The sequence below is a fragment of the Cynocephalus volans genome, chromosome 16 (genome assembly GCF_027409185.1).
Source record: "Cynocephalus volans isolate mCynVol1 chromosome 16, mCynVol1.pri, whole genome shotgun sequence".
In the NCBI taxonomy this organism is placed as follows: Eukaryota; Metazoa; Chordata; class Mammalia; order Dermoptera; family Cynocephalidae; genus Cynocephalus; species Cynocephalus volans.
The window spans coordinates 43,761,521-43,772,830 of NC_084475.1; the positions used below are offsets into that span (position 1 = coordinate 43,761,521).

Consider the following 11,310-nt stretch of genomic DNA (forward strand, 5'->3'; position numbering starts at 1 on the left):
CAGAGGTGATGTAAATCCAAAGTGAATGACTGACTACAGGCTGGTGAATTAGATGGACCCTAGGTTAGAAGACATTGCTCATGTCATTATGACCAGCTCCAAAACTTGGCAGTATCGTTGAGTCCAAAACTTTAATCATTTTTATTAGCCTTAACAAAATGCCCATTAAGGTTGGGATTTCTGGGGCTGGCTGGTTAGCTCAGTTGGTTAGAGCATGGTGCTAATAACACCAAGGTCCATGATTCTATCCCTGTGTCGGCCAGCTACTTAGTATCTGAAAAAACAGCTTTCCTAGAATCAAATGGCAAATCTATTCCAGAGATGAATTGTGGAGCATCTTCTTTGCCTTCATTACTGAGATAATCACATGTATATTTAACTCCATTTTCAAATGCAGTTGCATATGTGTGAACAGCCTGGTCTTGGTGTCTGTACATGGACCCTATGGCTTGTTTGCACTGCACAGAGTCCCCAAGGAGGTGGCCCTGCAAGCTCAGAAAGAACTTGGGTCTTCGGTCTCCAGCCTAAACTGAGGTCCCGGTTCCACCACTTGTTACAGGGTGTTTAATGCTGCCTTTCTGCCTCAGTGGCCAGGCTTTGCATAGAGTCACTGTGCAGTAAATACAGGTGAAATTAGATAAAACCCTTGCATTTTAAAATCCTGACACTAGTTTTAGACTTGAGACTGTCTTTGCCAATGTGTGGGCTAGCTCTGTCTTGTGGTTGCAGTGTGTCTTGTGAAGACTAAATCCCATGGTCTTTCTCACTCGTTCACCCATTATTAAAAATCTACTATGTGCTCTGCACTGTGCTGGACGATGGGTGGTAGATATTCTAAGCTTAATTTCCATTTACCACATGTTTGTCTTTTACCTTGTAGACTTTCTTTCTATTTCTGCCGCAAGGTGGTTCTCATGGCTCTGTGCCCCAGCCCAATGATTCAGTCGAGTCTTTGCGCCTCTTGGCCCAGCCTCAGGAACTCTTAAGTGTAACTCAAGTCCTATGCATGATGCTATGAAAAACACAAACAATAAGTTTGGGTTTCTGTTTGGAGTTCATCTTAGCTTTCAGTCTTCTGGTGTGTAAAGAAGGATGAAGAAAGTAAAGGTGGTCTTTCTGTGAACATCAGAATAGAAACTTGTCTGAGAACATTAGAAGACATTTGAACTGTGTTATCACTAATTCTTCTTTTCTTTCTCAACCAATGTTTAATAAAAATCCTGTTAATTTCTTGCTCTTAGATAGTGGTGTAGCTACTAACCCAAAGTTCTTCCCTAGACAAAAGTACAGCCTTGTGTCAGGGGAGGGGACACAGAAAATAATGACTAAAAAGTATATAGAGACTTAAAGTTTACAAACTATTTTATCTTCTCAATCCTCAAAACAATTTTGTGAGATAAATAATTATTATCTGCCTTGTACAGTTTAGGAAATTGAGGCCCAATGTGTTTATTGAGGTGCTAATGTCTGACACAGAACTTGTGGTCTTTTGGCAACAGTGCTCAGATGGTCACTGTTCCTGGCTGGGGGTTAGAGTTCTCTAAAGTGACAGGAGGTTGGCCAGGGAACAGGACTCCCCTCAGCCCTCCTGCCCTGTCAGTGCACTTAGTGTGGTGGGAAAGCAGAATAATAGAAATGAGAAATGGAGAAATGACCCTGCTTTTCGGACTGCTACTCCCTTGTGTGCTCAAGAGAGATGAATTGGGGTGGGGTGGGGCAGGTGTAGACAAGGGGAGGGGGAGGGGAAAGGAGAATAGACACCGGGAGATGTTGCTAAGAACAAGGCACAATTCAGACAGCATCTGGTGCTGAGATGCTCTCTAGTATCCAGGCTACACATGTGGGTAACACCACATGGGGCAGCTTTGCGTTAGTGGGCTTTTCAGCTGCATCAGGCTTAATGGGACCCCCAGCACTTGCATAGAACCATACTACATGCTGTAACCCATCCCCATTTTACAGATGAGGAAACTGAGGCATGGGGAGGTTAAGGGACTTGTCCAAGGTCTTCAGATAGTAAGAGATAGGTGGTCTGCCTCCAAAGTCCACACACCCGACCACTCTGCTCTGTTGCATTTTGACTGAGGGGCAATCAACCAGTACCTGCCATGCTTTGGTCCAAGAGGGTCTTTCGTGGGTGGCTGGGGGTGGAGGTGGAGAAGGAATGCCTCGCTGATCCTGAGCTGATCTTCTGGGTCCCAGGTGGGCTGGAAGCGGAATGGAGCCCCTTCTCTCTCTCTCTTTTTTTTTAAAAGTATTCTTCTTTGTTTATCAGCTGAGCTCTATAGGTGGGTAAGGGAGTAGGTTCAGTGCATTATCCCTTAGTTTCTCAAGCAGTAAGAAAGCTTGTCTGCAGCAACAGGGCCAGGCTGTGAGCCCAGATTCTCAGACTCCCAGGCCATTGCTATCTCTGAGACACTGCAAAAAGACACTTGATAGGCTTCTGTTCAAAAATTAAAATTTTGTTCTATTAGTATTTTGTGAATTGTGTAATGTTATCCATGAACTTTAGAAGGAAAGAAGTGTAGTATTGAGGGAAAGAGGTACTATTAATGTTGCATAAATATGTACTTTCTGTTCGAAGTTCAACTCGTTTTTAAAGTACAGTATTTTCCAGTGCTTGCAAAGGTTGTGATGGCTGTATCAGGGAGAAAGCACTGACAATTCACCTGATTCCATCTATGGGAACCCTTGTTTACTGTGGCTTGGACAACATGCAAAATGCAGAGCTGGCCCCTTTCAAAACTGGTGTTAGATTTTAGAACTGACAATTAAGATATGGTTTTAAGAAGCCTGTAATCCTCAACAGTCCCTTTCTTGTCACTACTCTTTGATTCTGCTTAGGGAGAAAACTCATTTAATTGTTTCAAAGATTATTACTTTTTCAGTAAATTTATAGCAAATGGGGGAGATTAATAAAGGACTATTTTTTCTCAGCTTGTGGTTTCTAATTACATCAGTTACAGCTCAGCCTTCCTCTTAACTAGAATGCAGGCATGAACTGGAAAAGAATGAGCTAATCCATGATAGATCAGGTGGAATAAAGATCTCCATTCATATCTTTACCTTTCATCCCTTGTTCTGAGTGCCAAGAATTAATGCTGTTTGAAAGTACAAACTGAACCTGCCCAGCTTTGGACAGCTAAGATAATCCTAATTATTTTAAATGTTAGTGAGAAGGGCAGCAGTTCCATCTGGAAAAGTGTTCTTTTGTGAAACATTAAATATCTGCTAAGTGATATTGATTGGACATGATTTTATTTCCAAACACTATGGTTATCATGAAGCGGAAGAACTTGTTTAAGAAATTTTCATCAGCTTTTCATCAGACTCCTTATACCCGCAAAGTCTAGGAAACCAAAGAGGCTAGCACTTTTGTTGGTCTTCCTTGGCAGTCAGCATCTAGGTGAAGAGTTGCTAACAATTGAAGAATGCCACTTGCATTTTATTTTTAAAATGGTTTCTTACTGGGAGTTTAACAGTACTTAACATATAGAGGAAGAAAATTTTTCTCAAGCATGAATATCCTGTTTTCTCACATCACTGGAAGAGAATTATTCATTCCAGTCCATTGACTTCCAACAGATCATTCAAGTTAAAAGTCAGGGGTCCTTGCAATGTCAAAAGATTTAGCAGTTAGAGTGGTTTTTGTTTTTGTTTTTTTAGAGGTTTTTTCCTTTTGGCAGTGTATAATTTTCGAAAAGAATACTGATGGTTAGATGGCATCACCAAAATCATCCTAAGTGGTTTCTTTTCCACATTGGTAAAAATGATTATGTGTAAAGATTAAAAAAAAAAAAATAGTAAAAGAAAGGCCGTTTAGCTGCTGTAGACAAATAGGCTACTTGAGAGAAAACAGAGACTAAATTTGCTGGTTCAAACAAGGGTCAGCCTCAGAGGTTTACCCACCTTTCATTGTAACCGGAAAAAAGATCAGATTGGCAAGTTTTCCTTTTTTTTTCTTTTCCTTACTTTTCAGTCTCTACTTTGGTTTCCAGAAGTCATTTCTTCCATTTCTGTAAATGCTTGGGGGCTATCAGTGATTATAGGGTAGCATAATCCTTAATTGTTTATTGCCTGTGAGTGCTTCTTGCCCCCCACCCCCCAATTCAGCTCCTCCTTCCCCCAGCACAAGAGCAACGTGCTAACATCTTCACTGATGCAAATAGTGAAGCATCTCTGGGCCAATTATTCTTTCTTTCTTTGGGGTTATTCCCCAGAGTGGAATTACCAGGTCAGAGAGGCTGAACAGTTTTACGGTTCTTATTACATGTCACTAGATTGCTGTCCAGAAAGATTGAACCAATTTCTTAGTGCCACCAATACTATCTGTTCTTCCACAGTGGCACTGACACTAGGGGCTAGCAATTTTACAAAATGATTAAGACAAATCTTATGAGTTGTAATTAGCCCTGTGGAGGGCCCCTTAGAATCAACTTAAATAACAAAAAGGATGATTTTGATTTTGGAATTTCTTATTAGTATAAAGCAATTTACAATGGTCAATGATTACTCTTTCTCCCAAAGAAAGCTTAATGAAGTTGCATTAAAGTGGAGAGAGTACCTTAAGGAATTATATATACAAATAGTGGTAAAATTCATTTTGGACATTAGTCACTAAGACCACTATATGTTTTTACACAATTGGAACTTTATGAGGTGCTATACGAAATGAGATACAGATACTGTCCCTAATTTCAACAGCCTGTTATTCAAAGGTAATGCTAAGCCTTGAGCAAATGTAAAAATAACATGGATTTAAATTTTGAGTGGAGAAACACTTAAAAAAAAAGTGCTTTTTAAGACAGGTTGAGTTCATTTATTTACATCTTCTGTGGAGTGCAGTCATGCATTAAGTAGGCTCCAGCTTCCTTAGGCTATGCAGGTAACACTCTGCTCTCTTTGTCACCCTAAGTCATACAAACACTTTCCAAGAAATTACCAACTCAAGTGAGAGCGAAAGGGGACATTCCCTAGTTGCTTTCTTTTGTAAAATTCCTATTCCTCCCCCTTTCAGTCTCAAGTTGGCTAAATGGGGGGTGGAGGGTGGGGAAAGGGAGACATCTCCTAGGTCAGCTGCTAACTGAAGGCAGAAGGCAGGCCCAAGACTCCGAACATGTTGAGAGAACACTTACCAATTCCTTTGTAGCCTCTGCATCAGACTGACAAGGGTCAGTTATTTTGCCTCCTTGAATCTCTTAAAACAGGGATTGGGAAGGTCCACTGGCCAGTTCCTGAATATGGTGCCAGGGGCAAGAGCATGCCGCATCCAGGCTGAGCAGTGCCATACTGTCCGTGGCGGCTTCCACAGGGCCCCCGATGCAAAGTGGGGAGAGTAATTCAATGAATGGTTTAAGAGTGAAATGCCCCATTACAGTATGTGGCATACAGGCAGTCATCAGTAAATGTTCACTCTCTTCCCCATGGCTTCTATCACTGGTTTGGGATGGGGGTGGGGGTGGGGGTGGGGAGCAGATGAACTCAGACTCTCCACTAGGCTATTAGTCAGCTTTCCAGATCTGTATAGTAACAAGATATCATCAAAGTCTACTACCTTTGGAAAACATTCTCTGTGCATATATATAACAACCAGGTGCATGTACACACAATTCTTAATTCCCCTTGGATTTGCAGGGAGTTTTAAATCCGTAAAACAATTCAAGTTTAGTAAGAAGCCTTTATGAAGTGCAATAAGATGAAGGCTTCCGATTTCCTAAGATCCTAGTTTTTTTGATTGCTATATTTATATATGCATGTACATGCTTTTTAAGTTGCTAAACAAATATGATTGGTATAAAAAGTAACTTGCTTGTCAGGAAATTACCTAAATTGCTTTTCAAATTTATTCACGTTGTTAGGTTTTAAGATCATCCCTTTCCTTATTGGATATTGAAGTAGCTATATAAAACCATCCATCAGTCTGTCTGTCCCTATGTCACATTGGAGGAAGGGAGCTTTCTGAAGTAATTTAGTCCAGTGGAGTGGTTAAAGGTCTGCTTAAGTCCCAGCTCTGTTCTTTTATTTGTGTGGTTCCACTAGCTGCAGCAAACGTTTTCCAAACCCGTAACAAGTGTAAATAGCGTTCTCTTGTAAAAAGGTCTCTTTTCAGCCTGGTAATATACCTTATTAAATTCCAAACATAATAAGTATTGATGGCAAACACATCAGGACCCAGTACAGCTTCTACTATGATTTAGTTCTCTACAAATGACTTCAGCACGCAGCTCCCAATGCATTTTGCTAATTACATCATAGATTTCCCTATTGATGAACACAAGCTGAATTAACACAGGAGCACTAATGTACCCTTTCACCATTATTGTTGTACAAGAAGCCGTGGCAGATGCTGGCAGTTAGTTACACAAACATTAGTATTAACGATTGGCCATTTGGAATTGGTGACAAACTACTGCCCGGCAGAATCCTGAGGCTGAAACCAATCAGGAAGTTAATGAGGAGAGAAATTACCACTGCAGCTTCCCCTTAATTACATTCACACTAGGCAGGAAGGGAGTTCTGGGGGTGGATCTAAACTCGGCTAAGGTTAAGAAGGTCAGAGACCCTTTTGCTTAAATTTTGTATCTACTGTGGCATGTAAGGTTGCAAAAATTCATTATTACTTTTGCATCCTTCATATTTAATGTCGGTTTCCCAGTGGAGTTTTATGTTCATAGGTTCACTTTCAAAATCTTTACCCGACTCCTATTTTGGTGTGGTATATTCGTAGTTCAATTCATTTTACTTTTTGTTTTTTAAAAATTCCCTCTCATTTACTGCTTTTTACTTTTTAAAATGTATGCTAAAACCCCTCTGTTTTTGTCCCATTATATAGCCAAGAGAAATAATGCGAAAGTTGATATACTATCAACTTCATCTGCTGTATCTTGAAAAACTCGGGTTATCTGTCAAATGTTGGAAATACATGGGTGGAGTCTTACTTGGGGTAATTTGTCAGATGGATCATTGACAAGTTTCATTAGCATCCTTTACATAAAGGGGAGGGACTCAGTGGAGGGTGGAAATAGTTTCTCCAGGGAGGGTGGAACAGATTTTTGTTTAGTTTTGTTTTTTTAATAAACATACAACTGGAACTCTGCTACCTAACTTTCCCCTTCAGTTAAATATACTGTGCAGAATACTAGTTTTTTATTCTGAGAAAGCACTGGGGATTTTAATGAGTGTCTATAAAAACACTTACAACTCGAAATAGGAATGGAGAGTGCCTCTTTCTTTGTTGGAGCCTAATTGACTACTGAAGGAAGAAAGACTAGCCACTTTTAACATACTCTTCTCCCTTTCTCTCTTCCCCCACTTCCCAGTATTCTCGCCGCCCAGCAGTCAAGATTCTGGCTTGGTTTCCCTCTCGAGCAGCTCTCCTATTAGTAACGAGAGCACAAAGGGAGTGCTGGAATGTGAGTCTGCGTCGGAGCCCAGCAACTTCACGGTCACTCCCGTCATCGAGGAGGACGAGTAAGCGGTGCCCGCTGCCTGCCATTGGCAGTTCACTTGGAATAGCAGGCTTATTCCATTATCCACAGGGTTTGTTGTTAATATTTTGCATTGACTCATTGACTTATGCTGACTTAAATATTGAGAACATGTTTGGTTTATAGTCCTTAGAGTGCAGCCCAGAGGCTAAAACACATTTGTAATAGTTCAGGGTTTGTGACTACCATTCACAAGAATTAAAAGTACTTTGCTCACATAGTAGTGTCCCTCATTTTTTCTATGACACTATGTTGGGGTACATGTAGTTTTCAAGAAATACAGTTCACTTAACTGAAGCCATATGTGTGCATCTGAGTCATAATTAGATGTTCCTTTTAGTTTTAAAATGAAATCTTAGGTGCCTTAGATTTTTTAAAAATTTATTTTATTAAAACTGCAAAAATATAAATTTAGCCAAGTACCTGACCAGTGAGAAGAAAAGAGCAGGCAAAATTATTGATTATTTTAGAAATCTGCAGAAGGTCAGAGTAAATTGAGATACTGTGTGTTTGTGTTGCTGTTGGAAATAGCTGCAGCCTCATCCCTCCAAATCCAAAACATGACTGAAACATAGTAAGAAAAAATTAAAGCCCTAAAGAATGACTACTCTTTTCTGTAAAGGGTAATTTGAAAATAATAAAATTTAAAGTAACCCCAGTGATGCAGAGTTCCTAGGTGTTGTTTCTAGAATAACATGAGTTTATCATAAATAGTCTACTACAGGAAAATAATGGATGCAATCTAGACTATTTTGTAACCTTAGGTTGTAATCTGACTTGGAAATAAGTACATCTTTAAAAGTTACTACAGCTTTCTGAGTTCATTATTTTGTTTAAAAATTGCTTATGGAGTACTACTTCCTTATGTAACAGAAGCCATCCTGAAATGAAACTAGTCTAAAAAAAATTCATTGTTCTGTGTAGTTGCAGCTGTACCTGAAATAAAAATGTTATTGATGACTGAATTTTCTTGTGTGTATATTCGGTGAGCGGTATTAAACAGGAAAAAAGAAATTACTTGTATTTTCTTCGCTCTGTGCTTTGAAAACATCCATTTGATTTCACCCCCATCTGTTGTAATCAATAACCTGACCATCTTGTTTTTTATTAAATGCACTTACTCTTAATTTCATCCACCAGTGGTTTTAGAGAGAATAATGTGGAGTTACCTATATAGGTTTGACATTATAAATCACTTCTTGGGGCTGAATCGTATAGCGGTATCGATTGATCCTGATATATCACAGAAATTTACTGTCACTTCTGTTTTCAATTAAAGATACAATCAGTCAGATAATGACTTAATTGGATTTTACAGAAGATTGAGTTTTATTGCCCAGTGCTTTACGAGTTTAGTTAAGGAAGATCATTTTATCACACTTGTCAGGCGGCTGCTACTGCAGCCCTGTGCCCTTCGGCGGCTGTAGCTGTTGTGACGGCGACTACAGGAGGCTGCGGGGCGCTCGGGGAAGGGACCACGGCCGCAGAGTGGCCACCTCCAGTGCGTTACTGGTGGCGTTCTCGGAAATGAGGATTCCTTGCTCACTCGCACCTCTGCCCACTGCCCAGCCCCCCTCTCTTTCTTTGAGTAATTCTGGCTTGTGAGGACCCAGGAGTCGTGCAGCTCCCCCCATTCCGTAGATAAGCGCAGCACACTAACTGTCCGGGGAGGGGGTTGTTGGAGAAGCTCCGCATGCCCCCTCCAGTGCTGCTGCTTCAGTGCCCCCACATCCTGGAAAGCTAGGCAGAGCCAGTGTCGGTGTGCCAGTGCGCTCTAAGCCTTCCCTGAGCACCCCGTGGACTCCTGGTGCGTCCCGAGGGCCGGGCTCGGCGCGGCAGGCCTGAGCTGCGCAGGTCGTGCGCATCCCGGCCACCTGCGCCCTGAAACTCAGGCCTGTCGAATGGGTAGCGCCCGATTTTGGGGAAAGGTCCCTCGAAGTCCACCTTCCTCTCCTGACGCCGCGTTTGCTGAGGCAACAGGGCGGCAGCGCAGAGACCCTTATCGGGGATCCGGCCCTGGAAGGGCCACTCCCTGCATTGGGGCCGGGCTCCAGCACCTCAGCGGGCCACTCAGGGCCGCAGGCTGACCTGAAGACCCGGCTTCTCTCCTTTTGTTGAATTGCTCCCCCACAAAAGAGGGATCTGCGGCCCTTCCTCCCGCGCCCCGTGGGGTGGAGTGACGCTCAAGTTTCCTTCTTGGGTTTTTATTCTTGACTCCTAGGAGGGTGCAAGACAGGCCCGAGGCCTGGCCTAGGAGGGGGATGCGTTATGAATTTGGCCAATTCTGATCACAGGGTAAAGCGTAGGCAGTAAAGCCTTACAGCTGTATTTTAATAAACATTTGAGGGCGGTCAGTCTTCCAAAGCTCTGCCACTTCAGCGGAGACCCACAGCAAGCAAGGCCGCTTCCTCCCGCGGGTGGGATCCGTGGTGAGCGGTCTCTGAGTGCGCAGAATACGTGTGTGCACCTGTGGGCGTGTCGGGCGTCCTGTGCTTGCCTGGCGGGCTATGAGTGCGAGCCTTTGCAGATGTTCCGCAGCTCCGGCGCGGGGAGACCCAGGCAGGCAAGCCGGGACTTCCTCTCCTGGAAACTTGACAAGCTCCTGCCACGCAACGAGGGCCTGGAAGCAAAGGGAGCACGCGCCTTTACCCTGGGCTGCCTCCGGCTGTGCAATGGCCGGGGGCGCGGGGGACCCCTACCTCCCTCCAGCGGACGCCGCCCTTGGGCCGACGACCCACCGTGGCACGCTGGCCGCTGGGTTCGCGCTCCAGCCCGGGGACCCCTGGCTCTCACCCTACTAGTGTCCTGCAGACCCCGCGCCGCGGAACTGAGATCCAGGGCGCCCTTGGTGACGCTCGCTTTCTTGCTGCCCCAACCTCGGTCATACCCGCAGCCGGGGCCCTGCCTGCTCCTCATGCACGGATACCGCAATCCCCGGTAGGGGTGTGAGCCAGCCCCGCCGGCAGACAACGCCGTTTGTTCCGTCGCACGTTGCAGAAACAAGCCCCACGTCCACCCATAAATATCGAGTCCCCTCCCACTTCACTTGAACCTTAGTGCTGAACCAGTTTCCCACGCTTATGTATCTTGACGCCTCGCATCGGGTCTCATTAACGGGGCTTTCTGGAATGCGCCGCGCGTTACGAGGAAACCGAAGGGCAGCCTGGAGAGGGACTGGGGAATCTTCCTCGGCACCCTCGGCTTGGCCGGGTCCGGTTGGGGTCATGGCTGGCCGCCCGCGCGCCGCCGCCCCTCTGGGATGTTTGCCCGGGAAACTGGCGCGGGGCCCTCGCTTCCCTCCCGCCCTCCGCGCACACGCGGACAAGGCCTGACGCCCACAGCCCGCTGGGCCCTGCTCCTTTGAAGCTCGGCCGCCGCCATCGACTCGCGATTCTCGCCTTTAAAGACGTCTTCTCCTCCCACCCTCTGCTCACGGAAGCGCGGACGGGCCTTTCCTCAGCCACTAAAGTTCCTCTCCCTCACCCCCGTTCTCCCCACCCCGCCAAAACGAGCAAACTTTTCTACGGTTCCGAGCAGCTGCCAAGACGGCGGGGTGGGCGGGGCGAGCGGGGTAGGCGGGGCCCCAACACTCCGGAAGTCGCGTCGTGCTGGGCGCTCTTGAGCCGGGAACGTGAGGCCGGGGTGGGAGCCTCGCAAACCCCACCCCACCCGCAGTTCCCGCGTCCCGGCGCAGCGCTTCGGCCTCGCCGCGTCGCTCTCCTGCATCGGGTCGGGCCTCCTAGCGTCGAGTTCGCGCTCACTCTCCCTGGGGTGCCAGCAGCGCGGGCCGTTTCCCTTCTATTCCCGGGCCCCTTGGACCGAA

At 45.0% G+C, this 11,310-nt stretch overlaps 1 protein-coding gene across 2 annotated transcripts in view; it reads left to right on the plus strand.

The window, feature by feature from the left end:
- Positions 1 to 7,474, plus strand: part of DMRT1 (doublesex and mab-3 related transcription factor 1) — a 96,221-nt gene extending 88,747 nt beyond the window's left edge. For both annotated transcript variants that reach the window (XM_063081350.1, XM_063081351.1), the window contains one exon: positions 7,320 to 7,474. In XM_063081350.1, coding sequence (XP_062937420.1) covers positions 7,320 to 7,474 — 155 coding nt within the window. The remainder of the gene's footprint in view (positions 1 to 7,319) is intronic.
- The last annotated feature ends 3,836 nt before the right edge of the window (positions 7,475 to 11,310 follow it).